Raw genomic sequence first — 21,818 nt, 5'->3', positions numbered from 1 at the left:
GTAAAACTTGACACTCCTTTCCCCATATGGGAACTTTATAATTGCGAGTGACTCCTGGTTAAATTTAAGTGTGATGTGACCCCATTTTCTGGACTCCTTCGGCATATGTTTCAACCTCTGCACCGATCAGACATATTGTTTTTATATTCTAGTTGCAAATTGAAAATGATGAGGTTTCATTAGAACAGACAGTCCCCGGTTATCGGCAGACTCGTTAATGGTTGCCAAGTGGCAATTTATGGCGCCATAACGGGTCGAGTTTCGGTTATTGCGACCTTAAGGTGCTAATAATAGAGTCGTGGTGCCATAACATGCCTCTGTTACCTAACAGAGGCGCCATTAACTGGTTATCGGCTTAATTGACCTGAACTCGGCGCAATAAGTGACATATATCATTGAGTTTCGTTTAATGGCGGTCTTCGCTTCTCAGCACCCCGCCGAGAAGGGGAAACCCCCCTCCCCCCCCCGATAACCAGGATTGCCTGTATAGTATTTTTTTGATGTTGGCTATTTGGTGAAAAGTTTGATATCAAGAAAACAAGCATTATGCACATTTTTTTGTTGAATGAACGAATCCGCAAAAGTCTCATGTCTCCAAAGTTGAAAGTTCTTAGATCCAATTCTAAAAGGAAATTTCATTGCCTCTTAACTTTTCAAATATTTAAGAGGTGAGCAGATCTTTTTCTTTCTTTTTTAAACATTGTCAGGATTTCATGGCTGATTTGTGTGAATTGTTAATTTAGACCAATTGTTAATTTTGAAGTCTGTGGCAGAGTGAAAAAAAACCAGCCTCATGATGAATGTTTAGGTGGAGAGTTAAATACTGATGCTCTAATCTTGACCAGAGTTTTGAAGAAAACCTCCTTTGCAGATGATGGTTACGATGCCGATACCAACTGTAGGAGCGAGTGGCATCCATGCACTTTATAACATGGATGGCAGCTGGATTAAGACACCCCCTCAACTCCAAAATCCTTCTAGAAAGAACTTTCAGTGCCCGACTTGCCATTATACCACAGATTTCACGACCAACTATCAACGCCACATTCGAACTCATACCGGGGAAAAGCCCTATGCTTGTCCTCACTGCCCCTACACATCTGCGCAGAAGAAGAGCATAGACAGTCACGTCCGCATCCACACAGGAGAAAAGCCTTACAGCTGTCCTCACTGCCCTTATCGAGCAGCTAGAAAAGACAAGCTGAAAACTCATATCGTTCGCCATTTTTCTCAGCAGTAACTTGGATTTTAATATATTCTCTGCTGTTATTCTTTATTTGAATGTCCGTTATCTGTCAGCGGAAGTTGGATATTTCTTATTGAAAAGCATTTACCACGTATATTTGCAGGGGATTTACTGCTTTACTAAACTTTCGATTGTGAGAAAGAAAAAAATATTTTCTTGAAAGAACAGGGACTCAACATATGTCCTGGTCACTTGGAAAGTGGACGAGTAGCTCAGTCAAAAGGAGTAGTTTGTAATCTCAGTTCCTTTTACTGATCCTTGAGCACACAGTTGTAAGTAAGTAATACTTTTCCCCTTTTATTAATTATAGTTTGGAAGGGGTTGCTACCCCTTGTGTTCTGTTCCACCCATCTGTGTGTATCGACTAAACTCAGCGTTGCTTAACTTCTTTGATCAGATGTCCTGTGTTATAGAGAATGTACTCTCTATTTTACCAGTAATATGGTACATATACCTAACATTCGTCTTGAGATCCTGGCTATTCTACCTCCTTCCAGTCATTGGGTACACTCATCACTGCAAGCCTGAGTCCAAGTGTGAGATAGTCTTGTATTTCTGGTCCCAAAAGAGATTATATTTGTAAATGAGTAACATTCCCATAACAAGACACACTACAAATACATAGTAACTTGAAATTGTGCCCATTTTTTCATGGAGGGTTTTACATAATTAGAAATCAATACCTTTTGGAAATTGCCATCTTGTTAGGACTCAACAGTAGAGAATGTCTGATGTTAGATCGACCCTCTGTTGTGTATTAAGTTGTCCACATTTTCTAGCAGGAGCTTTGAATAGAGAAGGCTTTTCCAGCTGTCAGAATTTCGTGAAAGCATGTTGGCCCATTGAAATAAATGCTGTTGATTGATGTTGGACTTTTATTTTTTTAATTCCTCGTATAAATGTTATGATAGACAGTTTATATCTTATACCTTTAGCAAACCATTGTCTGCTTAGCTGTTTTATGCGAATTGCTTATACTTCTCCTGATGGACTTTGTGTTCTTGCAATGATACTGACCATAAGGAGTTCATGACATAGCACAGGTATCTGCAGCATGAGATTTGTTGTGCGTGTCATGGTTAGAAGTCACGATTTGCAGTTATTAAAGAATAGTGATTATTTTCATCTTGTAACACATACTATGAAGGGGCCAACTTTTGAGGGTGTAAAAACTTTCATAATGGATTAGCTGGAAACTTGCTTTTAAGGATTTGAGTCTGTTAATTGTTAAGCTGATAAATTTGTGTGGGTGCAGAGTCAGATACCATTGCCTTCATCTTGACCACAATGATGAGAAAAGGTTCCTCTGCAGGTGACGGTGGCGATGCCAGCTTTGGATGTGGAAGAGACTGACCTCCACAGGATTTATGGAGTAGGGGCAGAGGGCAGTTACATCGGGACATCTGCTCGACTCCACCAGATTAGTCCTACTTGCAAGGTATTCCAGTGCCCAAGCTGTCAGTACTCCACCGCTTTCGCGACCAATTTGCAGCGTCACATCAGGACCCACACTGGGGAGAAGCCCTTTGCATGCCCCCACTGTCCTTACACTTCTGCTCAGAAGAAGAACATTGACAATCACATCCGCACCCATACGGGGGAAAAGCCGTTTGCTTGTCCGCACTGCCCGTACCGGTCGTCCAGGAATGATGTCCTTAAAATCCACGTCTTTCGACATTTCTCTCAACAGTAATGTCGTATCAAGAAAGAGTGTGGTATCCCTTATGAAGCAGTTGGAGAACTTTGTTCAAGTTGTGGATGTATTCGTGAATTATCTAAGCCAGACACTTTCCATTTTGTGTGATACTTAGGAATGGGAGTAAGTCAAAATGTCACTGTAGTTTTACTCTGGACCCTTTGAAGCAAGATTAAATTTGCAGTTTTATATTGCATATATTTTTCAGTAATCAAAAATTGTACAGACCTTCAACACAAATGGTCTTTAGTCAATTGAATTTTTTTGTGATCATTCTCCCAGTTGAAAGGTGTCATTTTGGAAGATGAATACTGATAAAATTACTTTTACCAAATTAAATTTTTGTCTCTGTAACCCATATCATGATATGGCTCCCGTTCCTTCATGAAATATGTATTATTTTAATTATATGTAAATACTTGAAAATAAAAAAATGCACTGTCATTTAGAAGAAAAAATTGAGGGACAGAAATTTGCTGTTTATCTTTGTCAGAAGGGAGGACAGATTTAGATTTTGAAAATTTGTTACTCATTGACTGTAGCTAATGGTAAACACTTACTGTTATACTTTACATATTTATTGTATATGTGATATTGTTACATCAGTACTGACCCTCATGGCTTCAGAGAAAGGTCAATTTATGTGGTTTGTGTATATTTTCGTCTTGAAAGAAATAAATATATTTTTTCTCTGGTAAATCTGTTTATTTATCTATTAATTTGTTATTATGTTTCACATTTCCTGAGATATGTACATTTGGATTAGTTACAGAAGAACGTATATAAATTGGCATTAACCCCACACTGCTATGATCTGTTACAAGTGTTACTGATGTTTTAGAAGGTAGCTCCATTAACTGTGGCACAGGCTGTGCAAAAATTGGTCCCATTTCTTCATTCTGGACTTGAATTTGGGCTTGAAGGTCTTAAACAGAAGAATAAGAAAGTTGAATTAAGACAGATTTTACTTGTAAGCTTATCTGTGATCGGTCTGAGGTTGGCAAACCTAGAGAAATCAATCTTAATGCAATCAGAATTGCCTTGGAAATATTCAACTCCTGAATAGCTTATGGGACTGTATCCTAGACAACAGTGTTTTTCTGTGATGCCAATTTACGATCTGTTAATAGTAAACACTGTGGACAGACTTGTAGCATAAATAACATCTACAGATCTGTGGTGGATAACTTTGAAAATGGGTACAACTGATTCATGCTTTACAGTTTTTGATTATTTTTGTATATATATACACACAGGGAGTCCCTGGTTATTGGGATCCAGCTAGGCACTAGAAATTTTCCTATTGTTAAGACTGAAGGTTTGTAGCTATGAAAAATACAAATTGTCTTTGAAAATTTATCATTTTATGCTGCTTGTCAAGCGATGATGATAACTGAATTTTTGGCACTGATATGCGCCAATGCCCGGTTAACAGCAGCGCCAATCCCCAGTTATCAGTGCCAATATGTAACCCAGGACTGGCGCTGATAACCAAGGATCGGCGCTATTATTGCTGATTTTCTGTTATGAAAATGGATCTGAGACAAGGCTGCTTTGTGTCTGCATTCGTTTTTAGCATAGTACCTTGATGATATTAGAAGTCAGATAAAGAACATTGAAAGTAGAATAAAAGTTATAAAAAAATGGGTCATGAATGGAATAAGGAATGGCTGTTGTTTGTAGGATGTACGTTGCCTATGGAAGGTAGTGAAGAAAAACTGCAGAGTAGTGAAAGAGTTTGAAAGATGAGGAAGTTCTGAGAGAATAAGAGCCAGAGTCAAGTTCTGAGTAGAGTGGAAACTGCCGGAAGATGGATGCAATGAATGTTAGTGTGAATGGTGGAAAAATGGATAATGGATACATTTATTATTACTACAGTATTAGCAACCTTACAGGTTTGGCATCCCCCCCCCAAAAAAAAAAAAAAAAAAAAAAATTGACGTTCCATTTTCCTCATCGTATAGATTTGTACCGTTCTTGTCCTCTCTGTTATAGTACTCAGAGTGAGGTTTTCACAAGATCAGTAAGTACTGTACGCATCAATTAATGTTTCATTGGCACCCAATAATGTAGAGATATATAATTTTGATGACACGCACTGCATAAATACAAAATCTAATCGCCATCGCTACAAAAATACAGAGGAACCGCACATTGAAAATATATACTAATAGATAATATATGGACTCTTATGAGCATCAGTGTATTGATAAGTGATTCCTTTTGAGTCGATTTTTGAAATGAGCCTCCTCTGCAGGTGTTGGCAACGATGTTGCCAGGTGTGGTGGAAGGAGGGGTGGGGCACTGCCCCAGTCTGGCCAGCGAGGGAAACCGAGGCGGGTACGTTCAGGCGGGGCACCTTCAGAACACCCCCTTCTCGAAAGTCCACCAGTGCCCCTACTGCTCCTATTCCTCGCCTCTGGTGACGAACCTCAACCGCCATATCAGGACCCACACAGGGGAGAAGCCATTTTCCTGCCCCCACTGCCCCTACAGCTCGACCCAGAAGGAGAACCTCAAGTCCCACATCCGCATCCACACAGGAGAGAAGCCCTACGCGTGCCAGCAGTGTCCTTACAGGTCCTCAAGGAAGGACACTTTGAAAAATCATGTCCTCTTCCACCATTAGCGTCGTCTTCTGTTTCCTCTCCAAGAGTTGGAGATGGTTGGCCTTACTCGGTAATTGTTTCTTTGAACTTGTGGAGGAATTAGAAACATTATTTTTCCATGCATTGTTGTTATTTCAAACACCTTCGTGCAAAAAAAAAAAAAAAAAAAAAAAATACCCTTTTCGTTGTTGCTGATTTCAGTTTGGGAAGTTAGGGAGTCCTTAGCCTTATTGTGTAATTGTCCTTTTTTTTTTTCTTTACACGAATTATGCTTTTTATCAGAGGTGATAAAAGTCCCTGACTGAACTCACAAAAGTTTATTTTTATATGTAAATATGTGACAATTCTTTGATCTAAGAATCTGCGAAGTAGTTTAAAGTTACCAATAAGAAGTAACTCAGGGAGACATTTTTATCTTTTGATAACTGCGTTGACGAAGGAGTCTGATATACACACTTTGTCCAGAGGATCTCAGAATTGTGAAACTGCCAACAATACTTCGGAATGTCAGACAAAAAGTCAGACATTTTATCCCTGAAGTAAACTTCCACCCTACCCTTGCAGTCCTCGAGCCCAGATCTTATTATTTTTTTTTTCATAAATTGGCAAACCCTAGGTTGCAAGGTTCGTATCTCACGGTAATTCTTCCAGTGTGGTACCTGAGCAGTTTTTAAGTGCCCAATAAGAGTGCCAAAGAAAGAATTTAGTTGCCATGAGGTTGTTATGATGAATCATACTGCAATGAACACCAAATGAAATAAAGGTACCCCATGGTACAGTACCTAAACCCCGGGCTCTTCGATTTTTCTCAAGTATTTGCACCAAGAGTAACTTTGCCAGATTCTGGAAAACGCATTTGTGTGAAAGTGACCTTATGGCCCCTAAATGAAATAGAATCTACCAAAAAATATGATTATTTTTAAAAGCTAAATGAAGTTTTAATCATTCTCTTCTTGAGTTATTTAGAGAGCTCAGGTTTTTGGGTTAAGGCCCTCCTCACTTTTTTCCCCTCTTCCTATTGCTTTCTTTGGGTCTTGGCTAGACAAGGCCACTAAGCTGTCTTCCAGTTCAGTCGTGATCGAGAATGCTGATGAGATGCGGCAGAAACTAGTGAAATATTATAATGAAAGCGTTTGAAGGAGAGTGGGTATGAAAGAAAAGGGAAACTGAGATGATGTTACAGGGGGTGTTAACATGGAGGGTTGAAGAATGGAGGCAGTTGATGTGTATAAATATTTGGGAGCAAAGAAAAGGGGGGTTGGTGGTTGGATGAAGCGAGTCACAGAATAGAGTACCTATGAAATCCAAGGTGGGATCGTTTGAAAGGGTTGTTGAGCCAGTTCTCCTTTGTGGAAGTATAGTGTTGAATGTAAATTTAATAGAAAAAGGTTTAAGCTGGTAAGAACAAGTGTTTGTGCAGTAAAAGTGGCGCAAGAGGAACTGACATGGTAAGAAATGTGGAATACGCTGAAGCAGTAAAACGGTTAACGTACATGAAAAGTTGAAGCAAGGAACTTGATGAGCTGGTTTGGTCTTGTCGTAAGAATGGAAGACGATGAGTTCGCGAAAGTGTGAATCATTCTGAACATCCAAGAAGTGTGAAGATGTATACAAGACAGGGATGAAGAATGCAGTTTTTGTATAGCATTTAAACATGCTGGGGATGAGTTTTCTGTGTAGGTGTATGATATACTTAATGTTGTGATAGTTTCTGGGAAAGGGTTCATCCTTGGCTCAGATGTTGAAGTATGAATCTGACAGGGAACATTGTGTGTGTGTGAGTGTGTGCGTGTTATAAGACTGATAAAATTCCCACTCATTTAATAAGGTTAAGATAAACCATAAAATCGTACGCATATATAGTATACCCACTCTTTAAAATCATAAGTTCTCAAAAAACAAACCTACGTATTGTGGTAGTTAAGATTATAGTGACTGAGACTCAGATGAATTTTGATTCAAAATAATGGTAGTATTCAAAACATCGATGTTTCACTGACATTTCATAGAACTGGCGTTTGCTAGAGTTTTGAAGAGAGAGAGAGAGTGAGTTCTGAAACCAGAGTTTTTGAAGCCCCCCTCCCCCCTCCTCTGCAGGTCCTGGCATCGATGGTGACGTCGGGATTCGAGGCGAGGCGAGGCCGAGGCCGGTACGCCAATCCTGACCACCTCCAGAGTGCTGCTGCTTCCCCTGCGAAGGTCCTCCGATGTTCCTTCTGCCCCTACAGCACCGCCTTCCACACCAACCTGAACCGCCACGTCCGGACGCACACAGGGGAGAAGCCCTTCGCCTGTCCACACTGCCCTTACACGTCCACGCAGAAGGAGAATCTGAAGACGCATATACGCATCCATACTGGGGAGAAGCCCTTCGCCTGCCCGCACTGCCCCTACAGGTCCTCCAGGAACGACTCTCTCAAGAGTCACATGCTTGTCCACCAGGCGCACTTCTGAAGGAGGTCGACAGGTGCTTCGTGCGAGGAAGGTCTCGGAAAGGAGATCATTACGTTGCGCATTTCGAAAACAGGCGGGAAAACCGCCCTTTTCTCTCTGAAAGCATAGAAAACAAAGATCGTCGAGTTTTGAGAAAGATACCACTCTCTGGAGGGGCGTGATGTTCCTCCCCACGGAAAAGAAACGAAGGTCATATTCGTTAAGTTTAAACAGTTATTCTCCATTTTTCTCGCGGAATCAATTGATAAGGAAGAAATGGACAACACGAACTATCTAAAATAGAAGACGTTCAAACTGGATGGATGTTTGATAATAAGGAACACAACCAAGACCCTAGGCCTAGAACATCACAACGCTGCCAGCACTCGATTAAAACTACTGACAAAAGCAAAAACTGTCCAGGTCATCAGATTTCATTTTGTTATTTTAATAAGAATAAAATTATGCATAAAAATAGACCTCCAAAATTGAACTTGTATGAATAATGAGTTTTTAACATGTACCTGACTCGTTCCTCACATCTTGCAGGACCAGTTACGATGCAAGTACCAGACAAGGAATTAAATTTTCATTTTCTGTTAAAGTGAATCTAACTGGGGCCCAACCATTCTTCCAGACAAACGAAACTCAAGGAGTGAGCGGCAGAATGCAACTTTAAGACTAGTGACTGAAGATTGCAAATGGGCATTCTACCCAGTATAGTATTCTCAAAACATTAGAAATCGAAATTTGTTTCAGTTTAAACCTTGCAATACAATTCCTGTGTGAAAGGAACAAACGTGGATTCAGATCGTAAGAAATATGCCCAAAGGAACAGGTGTTATGGTAATCAACGGAAATACTTTTTACTTTTACTGAAAGTTTTTAAGTGGTAGGAACCCAGAGGTAACAAACTATCCTGAATGAAGTTGTGATTTAAGAAATAAGGAAGCTGTAAATTATTATTTTTATTTAGAAGGTGAACCCTATTCATTTGGAACAAGCCCACCGAAGGCACCATTGACTTGAAATTCGAGCTTCCAAAGAGTATCATGGTGTTCATTAAGAGGTAGGAAATGGTAAAGGAAAAAAAAGAAAAAAATAATAACATAACTGTGATTAAATAGCAGGAGTATTATATGAAATTACTTTCTTTATCGAATACAGAAAACGTAAGTCTTTCTCAGGTCGAGTTGATCTGTCAAGTTTCTAGCTAGGTCGAGATCTCGGTTTCATCAAGAGTTTTGAACATAATCCTTCCAAGCCATAAAAATCAGGTCCATTTCTTGGATTTTTTACAAGTATCTGGATTTTTTTCCTTCAATTCAAGTTGGCCTAATGACGGTATGATATCTTAATCCTTGAACAACCTCTAAAACACATTGTCCTAGAATCCATGACATCTTGAATTTGCCTGATAGAAGTCATTGGTCATTTTGTTTTTCATTGCCGTAAGGCCTTACTGCTTGTGAAAATATGCAATATTGTAACTCTAATGTGAATTGTTTATAAGATATTGCGTAAAGAAATCTTGCATTTCATTTCCCTTATTCATGGGGCTGTTGTGTAGACTTGAACAGCTGTTTCAGATTCCGGAGAAATGTCTTTGAGCCTGTAAGTGAACAGCTGTTTCAGATTCCGGAGAAATGTCTTTGAGCCTGTACTTACGAGGGAAGGATATGGACCATTTATCTCGTAGTAGTAACATTTGTTGATTGGATTTGTGAATGAGGTGTATTGTATAGTTGTGTTATAAGTCCTTGCTGTAGATAAGTGTGTATTCGCCACCCTTTTTATGAGCCGAAAGTAAGATGGGATACCCTCCTCCTCCTTCCTGCAGGTGGACACCTACGCCAGCAGCACCTGGAGCCACTCGCGGGATGAGAAGCACCACCATCGCTGGAGCTACGGCAGCAGCAGCAGCAGCAGCGGCGGCGCCAACCCTCACAAATGCCCTTATTGCCATTATTCGACCGACGACCTCGATGCCCTGGCGAGGCACGTCGACCTCCACTCGAAGGGCAGGCCGTTCGCCTGCCCCCACTGTTCCTACAGTTGTTCGCGGAGGGGCAACCTCGAGACGCACATTCGGATCCACACGGGGGAGAAGCCGTACTCCTGCCAGTACTGTCCTTACAGGTCGTCTCGCATGTTCTCCCTCAAGAGTCACGTGTCCAACCACCACCCCGGAATGTCCGTCGGGGGCAAAAACAAGGCGTAGATGTCGAGTAAGACCGATGTGGAGACCTTTTCCATATATTTGCCGTTCTGTTTTTTGTTGAATGTCATCTTTCTTCCTCTCTTGATACCTCGGCTATTCAGCTCTCTGAAATATTGAATGCTTGGGTGTTTTTCTGGGAGTTTAGAGTCTGAGCACTTCCAATATTTGTCTGCTTCTTACGAGTAAAATATGATTAGAAGTCTCTTGTAAGTAAAACTTAAATAAAATGGACCAAGAAGCTTGTTTGCAAGTCATCTATGCAAGTATCATGAACATAAAACTGACTCTGCTTTCTTCGTATTCGTGTGGTCCTCCGAAATGGACTCACAATAAAACCAGACCACATGGGACAGTGAATCATCTTCAATTGTGTGCGTATAATTAGGCAAAAACAATATTGAAATAAATCTACTGTGTGGACGAATCTAGCAGAACGGACTAATACTCTGAACTAAGTTCCAGTGTTTACCATTGCTGAAAGATAACTTAGTTACGATTCTTGGTTAAAAAGTTGTTATTATTATTATTATTATTATTATTATTATTATTATTATTATTATTATTATTATTATTATTATTATGCAAAACGTGGAGGAAAAGAGAGTGAAGCCAACCTGAGGTCATGTAGCAGTAATAACCAATCAGAATCTAGGTTGAGGGGAGGAGGGGGGATGGTTACCATAGGTTATTGGGTGCCGATGTGTACTACACCATACGAGAATGACTTCAGTTACTCTCTGATTACTTGAAACAAAACAGCGACTAGATTTGGTACGATGACAAACTAACAAACTAAAAGAGCGGGGGTTGGTAGCCTGACAAAAGAGACTGACCTCACTTACAGCACTTGACATACTAGAATGACCTCACTTCTTAACTTGACTGAATAAACGCTGATTTTTTTCTATCTTACCTGTTTCTTTGGAAATCATGAACCGTGTTGACTGATTCAGTCGAACAAAAAACATATCCAGCAATATCATTTACAGAGAGAGAGAGAGAGAGAGAGAAGAGAGAGAGAGAGAGAGAGAGAGAGAGAGAGAGAGATTGCAGTTAACCATGGGAGAGAATGCCAGGTTTAGTGGGAAGATCACTAACAGTGCTGGGAACTAAGTATTTATCACTGTAGTGTATTGCTGATTCGCTTTGGTTAGCGTAGTTGACTTTGCTAACATTAGCACGTTTGTGCAACTTGTACCTAGAGAAATATTTGGAAAATCAATGCAGCTTCTCCCACAACTTATTATCTTCTACGACATACATTTAATTTCCTGAAATTATCCAAACCATTTATGTGTTACTTGAAGATTATGTATAATGCTGGAATCCTAATTCACTGTAATGAGCATCATGTAATCATTATGTTTAACTTTAATTATGTACAATTAATAACGGGTGCGAATCCTTTATGTTATTGTCAAAATGACCTCTATGTCTTCCCTCCTGCAGTTGACTGCAACCTCACTCTTTCTACCGTGCGTGGGTTCGAGTCCCATCAGGGAAGGAAGAGCTTTATTCATTTACTTCCCTTTGGGATTCAGGGCTTGCAGTGTCAAGCGAATAATGAACAAAGGATCATTGTGGCTATTAATAATAATACATTTGAGGAATCATCGTGGCTATTAGTAACAATAAGCTAGTTTTTCTTTTTTCATGATATGTCCTTATGTGAACTGAGAGTAAGTGAGGCCTCCTCTGCAGGTAGAACGACCTACGCTGGATGGAGATGTAGCAGGTAGAGAGGAGGAGGAGGAGGAGGATACCATTGGACGACGTGGAGACCCGAAAGACAGGATCAAAGGGCAGCGCGGATGGCAGGAGAACCCTCCGTCTTTTCCAGCGCAGGCGATGGAGGAGGAGGCGGCCATCCCTCGCAGCACCACAAGAAACAGTACCAGTGCCCCTACTGCAGCTACTCGTCTTATGTCAAGACTAACCTGAAGAACCACATCCACACCCACACCGGGGAGAGGCCCTACTCCTGCCCCTACTGCGCCGTCAGCTTCACCACGAAGAGCCGGCTGCAGTCCCACGTCCGGATCCACACGGGCGAGAAGCCCTTCCACTGCACGGAATGTCCCTACAGAGCCCCCAGGAAGGACTCCCTCCAGAGGCACATGCTCACGCATCTGGAACCCCTGCCAGGTTTGCCCAATTGAGAGTTGCCCTGCCAAGTGAGTTCAGTGAGTTCCCGTTTTCTTTGTGGTGTTCAAGGGTGTGTTCCGTTTTCTTCTTTGCTCAAGTGAAGACGAGTGATCCTGCCATGCTGAGATACTGTGTCTGTTTAGTGATGTGAATTTATTGGCCCATAATGCTGTGTTTTCTATGTTGATTCAAGACCATACTTTGTTGACTAGCACGCGCAGGAACGGACGTGGCGATGCCTTACGATTTATCCCAAAGCTTTTCACATTCACACGAATGCATCGTTAAGAGATCATTATGCAAGATAAACAAAACTCTTGTTTATTTTATGTGAATGTGGAATGTGACGGGATAAATTGTATTGCTTCTCAAGTTTGCTCCTGCTCCTACTTCCTGTGTACTATTAACTTTGGCCGATTCGCCTGCAGTCTTCGTTTGTATAGATACACATACATATGCAAATGAGTGTGTTCTCATACCTCAGCAAGTTTTCACAGCGAATTCGAATGAAAAGAGAAATTCAATCTAAATAATAATTTACATAAAGTTATGTTGTAATTGTTTTTTTGTCAATCAGACCACATTTATGAGTAGTATTGTCGCAAATAAAATGAAAGAAAATGACCTTCATGTACTGTCTACAACACTGAGGTATTCATTACAGTGATGAGACGAAAGTGTTGGATACAGTATATTGAATGGAGTCTCAGATATGTTTCTGTATTATATTCATTCTAAAAAAAAATTGATTTAATTTATAGAATTCATGAACGAAAATGTGGGTAATCAGTCCATCTCTTTCAGATCTCTGTCAGTCTCAATATATTGTCATATTTTCCTACTGAAGTGAATCTCTTGGAGACTTGTTGACTGTAACTGGTTGACATAATGATGATGTGAATAAATTGGTCAACCTTATCACCGGGTACTGGTGAACCCGCTTGAACTCATTTTCTGGCATCTTTTGGCATCTTGGAATGCAATGGAATATAAAATTCAGGTCAAAGGCCAAGTGCTGGGTCCTACGATGAAGTCATCCAACGTTGAAAGGGCAACTGAGGTTAAAAAGGTTCCAAAGGTGTGACAGAAGGAAAACCTCAAAGCAGTTGCATAATGAAACGATTGTTAGGAGGGGTTTTGAGGAAAATAGGAAGGGGGTTACAGTAAAAGGAATGAAAGGGGTTGCAGCTAGGGGGCCGAAGGGACGCTGCAAAGAACCTTAAGTAATGCTTACAGTGCACAGCGTAGGGTGCACTGATGGCACTACCACCTCAATGGGCCTTTTGACATCTCGCTGCCTGACTGAGTAGTGAGTATAACGGCAATGTTGCATGCACTCCATGAGTGGTTATGCTCAGTGGCAGAAGTTGTTCACTGAGGTGCTAAAAGTTGTCAGAAATATTGGCATGAGACTCAGTCCTAAGGTTTGAGTTTTGTGAACAGAAATATCGTCATACTGTTACCATATGTTTTTCATTTGGCCTATTCTTAAGGATGCATTTTTGTTATTCATCTTTATATGACAAGAGTGATTTTTTTTTGTATGATTTATGATGAAGGTTACCGATACAGTTGTAACTGGTTGTGAGGGCTGGAGTTAAATAAAAGTTGTTTCGGAATGGAGTACTTTTATTAAATGCACTTGATAATTGTTTGTCCCAAAAGAGCGTAACTGGCCCAGTCTCAAACAACTGGTTCCCGCCATTAAACAAGCGATCAAGAGCCACTCCCCCTTTCTTGTGTTGAGGTACATTCTTCCCCCTTTTTTAATGCTTTCATGTCTTACCATCTGTGTTTACGTGCAAGTGGAAGGTTGGTCTAACATAGTGTCTTACTCTGTGAATTTTCGTACACTCTGGTTAAAAAAAAAAAATTTAATAGTTGAACATGTAATTATTCGAGAATCACGAAACGTTGGGAAAAAAATGACCATAATCATATGTGGTTATATATACATTTATATACATATGCACACACACACACACACAAACACACATATTTGGATTACATAATGGTTATGATTGCTTTGCATTTGCAAGAATGAAATCTTAGTTCCGAGGAAGTATACCAACTGCGTATAAATCATTTATACCTCAACACCAAAATTGAAAAGCTGGTGTAAGTACCCAAACATAAGCAAATTCATTTCAAATAAAACATTTTCAAAAGAAAAATTCATAAGAAAGCTTTTTAAATTATTACCTTTTTTTGTGTGTGTTTTTCTAATTCTTGGACAACTGTTCTGTCTCCTGAATAAATCTGCCATTTCCAACAGGTGGGGCAGGAGGCCGGAGTGCAGCACCACCTGGGAATGATGGAAGAACACTTGACGTCCTACGTGGGAATCATAGAAGAAGGGCCAGTCCTGCCCACCAGACAGACCCGAGGAAAGATTCCACCCACCAGAATGTTGGGGTTTAATCCTTCGTCGTCGTCGTCGTCGTCCTCCTCCTCGACTCTGAAGGTCCACAGCTGCCCCTGCTGTCCCTACACCACCAATTACTCCTCCAACCTCAAGTGCCACTTGCGAACTCACACGGGAGAGAAGCCGTTCCAGTGCCCCTACTGCTCCTTCTCGTGCGCCTTCAAGAACCGACTCAAATCCCACATTCGGACGCACACGGGAGAGAAGCCGTTCCAGTGTCCCTACTGTGATCATCGAACGTCCAGGAAGGACGCTTTGAAGAATCACCTCTTCAAGCATATGGGATAGGGGCTGGACCTACTCTGATGAGGTCATTTTGCGCTGAATTGCGAGAACCGGAAAAGTTTGAAAGGCGTAAAAGGAGGAAAACCTCAGAGCAGTTGCACTATGAAACAATTATTAGGAGAGGGTTGGGGAAAGCAAGATGAAAGAAAGATAGTATGAACGGAGGCACAGTAAAAGGAACATATGGGTTGGGTTCAAATCATCACCTCATTGGTTCTAAACTAGATTATTCTGTAATCATCACACTGACAAGGGATGTAACAATAATTATTAATGGCTGAGTCAGAAGTATTCAGACATATGAGCTAATGTTATGTGGGGATGACAATGTCGAGTTACGGTTTAGGTTAAATGAACACAAAGTGGATAAGCTCTGAGTCTCTGAAGAGATTTCAGTTAGTCTGATCATTGTTAACGACATCAGTGAACTGGATGTGTAACAGTTAAAAACCACAACACTTTTCCAACTGTTTGTATGATAGGTATAGCGAGTTCTAATCTTCATGTAATTAATGATCCGTTCGTTGTACTGCCTACTGCGGATGTAACACTTCCTACCTTGTGTTACCAATGTATTTAGCTTTCAACTGACAATACATATACATATATATAAAATCGTGCTTATTTCCCTAACTGCCCCTAATTACTTCTTCCAACATCGGCTTATTACAAATGGGTATGTATTAGATGGGTGTGTTTGATATGTGAGCAGTAAACTTACAGAATTAATTTGACTTTCTGTTGGGTAATATATATATATATATTATATATATATATATATATATATATATATATATATATATATATACATATATAGTCTAAACCCTTCACAATCCGTATTCATAAATTCGGCTGGTTTCCCTATCAGTGAGCTAAATCGTGTCCATTAGACTGTGGTTAGTGGGGGCCTTTTTGTAGCGAAGAAACACTATTCTGCCATTTTGCTGTTTGTCACCATACCTTCGACATTCTTGTCCTTGCATCGCCGATCCTTAATCGAGATGTCTTTTGTCTTACTTTGTTAGAAAAAAGTATATTTTTAACAATATTGTGATTCTGTTGGCTGTTGGCCTCGAGGTACAGTGTTGCTATGCCTTGTTACCATTGCCACAAAAATAAAGTTTTTTTATGGGAATATCTTGGTCTGTGTTTGCCTTATTCAAAACACCTTATTTTTAATTTTTCCCTATTTGATTTAGATGATTGATAGTACGAGTGCTTGGCGTTGCATCACTCTTGAGATTTCTTTTCTTGCGTAATATTCTGTTATTTTTCTACAGACAGACGTACAGTGAAGATGCTAATAATAATAATAATAATGATAATAATAATAATGGTGAAATCTGCAGTGGCGTCGTAAGTGTTAATATATATATATATATTATATATATATATATATATATATATATATATATATAATATATATATATATATATGTATATGTTAGACGTCTGTATACAAAAGAGAGCTGTCGAAGACCTGCTTGATTCTTCTTCTCAATCCGAGTGAGAATCAAGAATCGATAGTTCTCGTTTGTATAAATATATTTCTAACGTACATGAACAATTACACTTTCAGCACTGTGGATTTTTTCTTTTAGTGACCCATGCTCATGCTATGACGATATTTACGCGAATAATCGTAATAATTACGCGTGAAATAGATTTAAATTTCCAACTGGCACTGAAAGCAGATCCAGGACTCAAATGAAGGGTAATGGTGTTTCAACCAGACCCACCCACACGGGTCACAAAAGAAGTCAGAACTAGTGTATATATTCTTTACTCGAAGCTTTCACCTGTGCAGGCTTACCCAACTTCCCGACCTGCCCTACAGAGTTTAGTGCCGTCAGTTCGCCTCTTGCAATGCACTGTAGGTTCTTTGCAGCGTCCCTTCGGCCCATAGCTGCAACACTTTTCATTCTTTTGACTGTACCTCTGTATATATTCTCTACCTTCTTCATTTTCACCCTCTCCTGACAACCATTTCATCCCTAATAGTCTCAATTTCTCCTTCAGCGCTGAATGACCTCAGAGGTCCCCCGGCTTGGCCTTCAGCATAAATCCTTTATTCTATTCTATTCTTCCAGACTTACCGCTTAGTAAAACCCTCTCGTATGCAAAGCGTGTATTCTGCCCAGACGATGCCTCGGGTACAGAATATATACTTAAGTTTCCAACTTCATCTATGACTCGTGTGGGTCAGTTTGTGGCGCCCCTGCCTTTCATTTGAGAGTCCTGGATGTAAGTTAGAAATGTAACAATAACATGACGATATTTTGGGATCTATTTTGGAATCGCGAATGAGGTATTGCATGCAGGTTGTGAAAGTGGAACTGCGTGACTGTCTTGAAAGGAAAGCTCCAACAGACTCAGTGAAAGGAACAATAAATGTCCTTCTCTAGAGAGGAAAATTTAGCAGAAGCAAAACTTGGGGATGACAAAGGATGAGTCTCTTCGTATTCTCTCAGTTAGGTGCAGCAGAGAAGCACCATCCTTCGTGAGGAAACATGACAAATAATGAAAGCTTTGGTAGGAGGAGAACAAGTGTGTGAATTCAGGCCATTTCAGAGTGAAAGCATAAATGAACTCCCCCTCATTCATGCCCTTGAAGTCTTAAACCCAGGAATCTCCTTGCAGGTGGGACTGGCTACTAACAGCCAAGGACGCTGGATGGGAGGACCATCGGGAACCACGCAGGAGGGCGTAGCCGTAGGAGGAGGAGGAGGGGTCACAGGTAAAACACACCAATGCCCCTACTGCCCCTACAGCACACTATACACGACCCACCTGCAGAACCACGTGCGGATCCACACGGGAGAGAAGCCCTTCGTCTGCCCCCACTGTTCCAGGAGCTTCTCCCAAAAGGGGACCCTCCGGTCGCACATATACACCCACTCCAGAAGGCCGCCCATTCGTTGACTCTGACGGGCTGTTCTGTCAGCAGGAGCCCGTGCCGGCGTGATGGTGGCATCCCAGTCTTACACAGCAACAACAACAACAACCACCAACCTCAGTTATAGTCAGCAACAATCAAACTGGGGCAGAAACGACGACAATATCAACAATACTCTTCGTCCTGTGGAGGTCCTGCCAGAAAATTAAGGTCCTATATCAAAATGGGATCGTGATTATAGATTACAGATCGAGCGGTGATTGTGTTAAGGTTTATGGATTATGAAAACGAATCCTGGCTCTGAACACGCCGTAATTTATGAAAACTACAACACGAAGTTGTGATTCTGTCAAATTTATTGGTTCTAGTAAGAATTGTGGCTCTGAGAGAACGGTGTCTCTTGAAACTATTAACACGAGATGATGAATGTGATGTTTGGAAGTAATTTAGAATTCTTTTAGCGAAGCCAAGGTTTAAAAAAAAATGTCTGCTTTATTGGTTCAGCATAAATATCTGAACTGACTAATATTTAGTCTTGGAGCCAGACTGCTACACAAAAATTCAAGTCCAGATTTTTATTCTTTGTAATAATGTCGACTGTTCTTACATAGAAGAGGAGCGCTGTGTTGTGCTAATCTGGAAAGGTATTTAAATTGCAAACTGGACAGAAAATCCAAAAAATAGGCCTGTGAGCTCCATCTGCTGTTTAAAAAAAAAACCCTTGTGTTGAAATATGTGAATTCGTCGCTGTTTAGAACTGAAGTATCCCATTATTATTTTTTTACCAGTCAAAGTTGCTCAGTTTTTTTAATATATAATACATAAAAATTTAATCTGCCTGCTTTGAGACATTTTCCAATTAAATTTCCTCAAAAGACGAGATCGTCAGAAGCTGTGAATAATAATATCAAAATCCTTGAAGGGTATTTCCTCTGATTGGGAGAAAGAAGGGCATACTCCAGTTCGTCAAACTGAAGGCGACTTATGCGAATGACTATCTATCCATAAGCTTTTTTTTTTTTTAAATCTATAATTTCGGATGCATGACTACGAAACCTTGTTTCAATTGGTAAGATAAAGAGCGTTGTATCTTTCCTTTGAAGTGGATATTAAATATTAGATAAATAACATGTCATATTTGTCCAGTAATGTTAAGTTGAATTCATGTCTAAAGTTCAGTCATAACCGTAGGCTTAATAAGAATCGTATTGTATGAATTTTAGTGCCGTTTTTCACTGAACCGACCGGGAACGACCACTTTGCACTTTTCCATTTGATATTTCTGTCTCGCATTGTTTACACATTAAGAGCAGCGCTGGACTCGCTGACGTCATACTCCTCTAGTGGCAACTTCGAGTAATGATTCTCAAGTGCTCGCTGATTTTTACGGTTTCGGAAGTCTTCACGTCGCTTGAATATGGTATGGTATACAATGAGGTCATCCAAGCGCTGAAAGGGAAACAATAAAAAAGGGTACATTATCCTTAGGCCTTCGGAATAATGTGCCCTACAAAGTATATATATATATATTTAATTGAAATTGTCATAATGTATTCTTTATCTGAGAAGTACAGATTAACTTAAATTTTTTGTAGCTCATCAATGATTCATTCTATGCAGTTTATTTTTTTTCTAATTTCTGTATATCTTTTCCTGCTGTGGTCTGCTTTGATGTCTTTGAAATAATAATAATAAAATTTTACATGTATTCTGTGAAGTTTTTAGAACACTCTACGGAGTTTACTACCCATATTTACCTTCCTTGAACGCATTTTCTGTGGCAGACTCTAATACCCGAACTAAATTCTATGACATTGCAACTATATATATATATATATATATATATATATATATATATATATATATATAGATATATATTATATTATAATAATATAAATATATATTATTATTATATCTAATACATACATAACATACCATATAATATACATTTACCCATACATACATACACACAGGGCGTTTCGAAATTAGAGCCCCCCTCTACAGCATAAACTAAAATTGATATGGACAAAAACAAAAGTAATTCAGAACAGGTATTTATTTAAGTTTCTCTCTGAGTATTTAATAATTTGTGTGGCCTCCATCTGCCTGTACCACAGCCTGCATTCTTGAGGGGTATGAATTCAGCAAATCGCAAAAAAGCTGAGACTTAAACTTCATTTTCATGAGCACTTCGGTCACCTCTCTTAGCAGGTTGTCGAGGCTTGGTATACCATCATAGTTCACTGTGCGCACTTCAACACGATCCTTTAAGATACTACCAATGTTTTCACTTGACGAGAAGAAATCGATACCACTGTTTCAAAGCAGCTCCTGTGTCTGAAGAGCCTTGAAACATGGTGCCTTATCATGCAAAAATGTGACTTCTTGAACAGATAACACATTTTCAGGATCTTTGAGGAAAGGAAATACTCCACCAGTAAGCACAGTTTCTCTGAAGTATTCACTATTCCATGACTGTCCTTTTTCTTTGATGATCCTCATTAATTGTTTGGCTTTGAAACAGAGAAAAATTCCCAAACATTCGGGAAATTTCACAACTTGGCGATAGCATGCGTCATCGCTGATATCATCCGACTTTGCAGCCCAAGTGATGTCATTTTTATGATTCGGCTTCCTGACTGTGTAAATGAAGAATTCATCTGATGTGGCAACATGGAGAAAGTCAGCTTCATGCCAATCTTTAAGAAATGCACGGTCTTCTCTCTGTTGCTGAGTGATGTTGGGCTTGCTGATAACATGAAATGGCTTGATACCAGATTTTTTCAGCTCAGGATATACAGCACTCTAACTTCTCTTCTTTCCCCTTTTTGTTTCTAGTTCAAGGGCAAATTTACGTAAAGGCTTTCTTGGTCTATCCACTGCCTCAGCTATGATGTCTTTTGACTTATGAGAAAGGACTTCAGGCCTTCCAAGATTCTCTCTTTTCGTGATGACAGTCATATGGATTTTTGTTCCAGTTTCTTTTAACAAAGGATTCATCTCTTGTAATGTATTTAGCTATCCAGGAACGTGAAATGAAGGATGCGTCAGCATCCCTGGCCTCTCTGAAGGTTATAGTCCAGATTTGGTCAATTCATCTGATTTCCTCCGAGTCGTTAGTCATGGCTGCATCTAACTCCGTCACTCAGTCTGAAAATACAAGAAATGTAAAATAAAAAATAGCTTAATAGAAACTTAAGATAATATACTTGGAGATAGGCTGTAGCAGAAAACTTCATAACTTTACATTTGTTCTGTGAGGGGGGGGGGGGGGGAGCTGCTCTTAATTTCGAAACACACGGTATATATATATATATATATATATATATATATAAATATATATATATATATATATATATATACGTATACATACAATGCTGAGTTATTGATCTCTTAATTAATAAGGTCTTCTCTGCTGAATAACCAGGCGAATTTTTGTCAGCTTACAAGTTTAGAATTGTTTGTATGTGTTTGTGTAGATACGCAACTAAATACTGTTGTATTAGCAATAATTGAAAAAAAATATCAATTCTGAAAGTTTCTAAACAGTTGAAGAATAAGTCGAAGCCTTGTTTTAGAATATAGTTTATTCTAAAAGAACAAATATAGTAGCTGACCATTTCCAAATATTTGTTTTTTAAATACCGAGTGTTCTGCTCAAAATCTTAAATGGGGAATAGGGCCTACATCTTTGGAGGGAAAAGGTAATAGTTTTGTTATTGTAATAGTGTAATTTGTAATAATAATAATAATAATAATAATAATAATAATAATAATAATAATAATAGGCACGGTCCCAAAATTCCTGAAAAGGAATCTAGAAAAACTAGAGGCTGAAGTAGCTCTAGGACTCATGCAGAAGT

General features: G+C 39.6%; 1 protein-coding gene and 1 long non-coding RNA gene across 10 annotated transcripts in view; one reads left to right on the top strand and one right to left on the bottom strand.

Moving 5' to 3' along the window:
* The window catches only part of LOC135205817 (zinc finger and BTB domain-containing protein 7C-like), a 220,728-nt gene that overhangs the window by 187,597 nt on the left and 11,313 nt on the right, over positions 1 to 21,818 (top strand). Inside the window, exon 6 of one of the 9 annotated variants that reach the window (XM_064236982.1) lies at positions 14,626 to 15,669. The exons of 6 other annotated variants lie outside the window; for them this stretch is intronic. In XM_064236982.1, the coding sequence (XP_064093052.1) occupies positions 14,626 to 15,063 (438 nt within the window). In that variant the 3' untranslated portion in view covers positions 15,064 to 15,669. Of the gene's footprint in view, positions 1 to 871; positions 1,256 to 7,648; positions 8,021 to 14,625; positions 15,670 to 21,818 lie in introns of those variants that run through there. 2 more of the 9 variants (XM_064237008.1, XM_064237002.1) reach the window with 2 other exon arrangements.
* LOC135205822 (uncharacterized) overlaps positions 20,978 to 21,818 on the bottom strand; it is a 183,815-nt gene continuing 182,974 nt past the window's right edge. Inside the window, exon 4 of the long non-coding RNA XR_010312620.1 lies at positions 20,978 to 21,105. This is a non-coding gene — a long non-coding RNA (uncharacterized LOC135205822). The remainder of the gene's footprint in view (positions 21,106 to 21,818) is intronic.

This window comes from Macrobrachium nipponense, chromosome 24 (genome assembly GCF_015104395.2).
Source record: "Macrobrachium nipponense isolate FS-2020 chromosome 24, ASM1510439v2, whole genome shotgun sequence".
NCBI lineage: Eukaryota > Metazoa > Arthropoda > Malacostraca > Decapoda > Palaemonidae > Macrobrachium > Macrobrachium nipponense.
The sequence above is the reverse complement of the archived record's forward strand: the minus strand, read 5'-3'. Positions and strand labels throughout refer to the sequence as shown.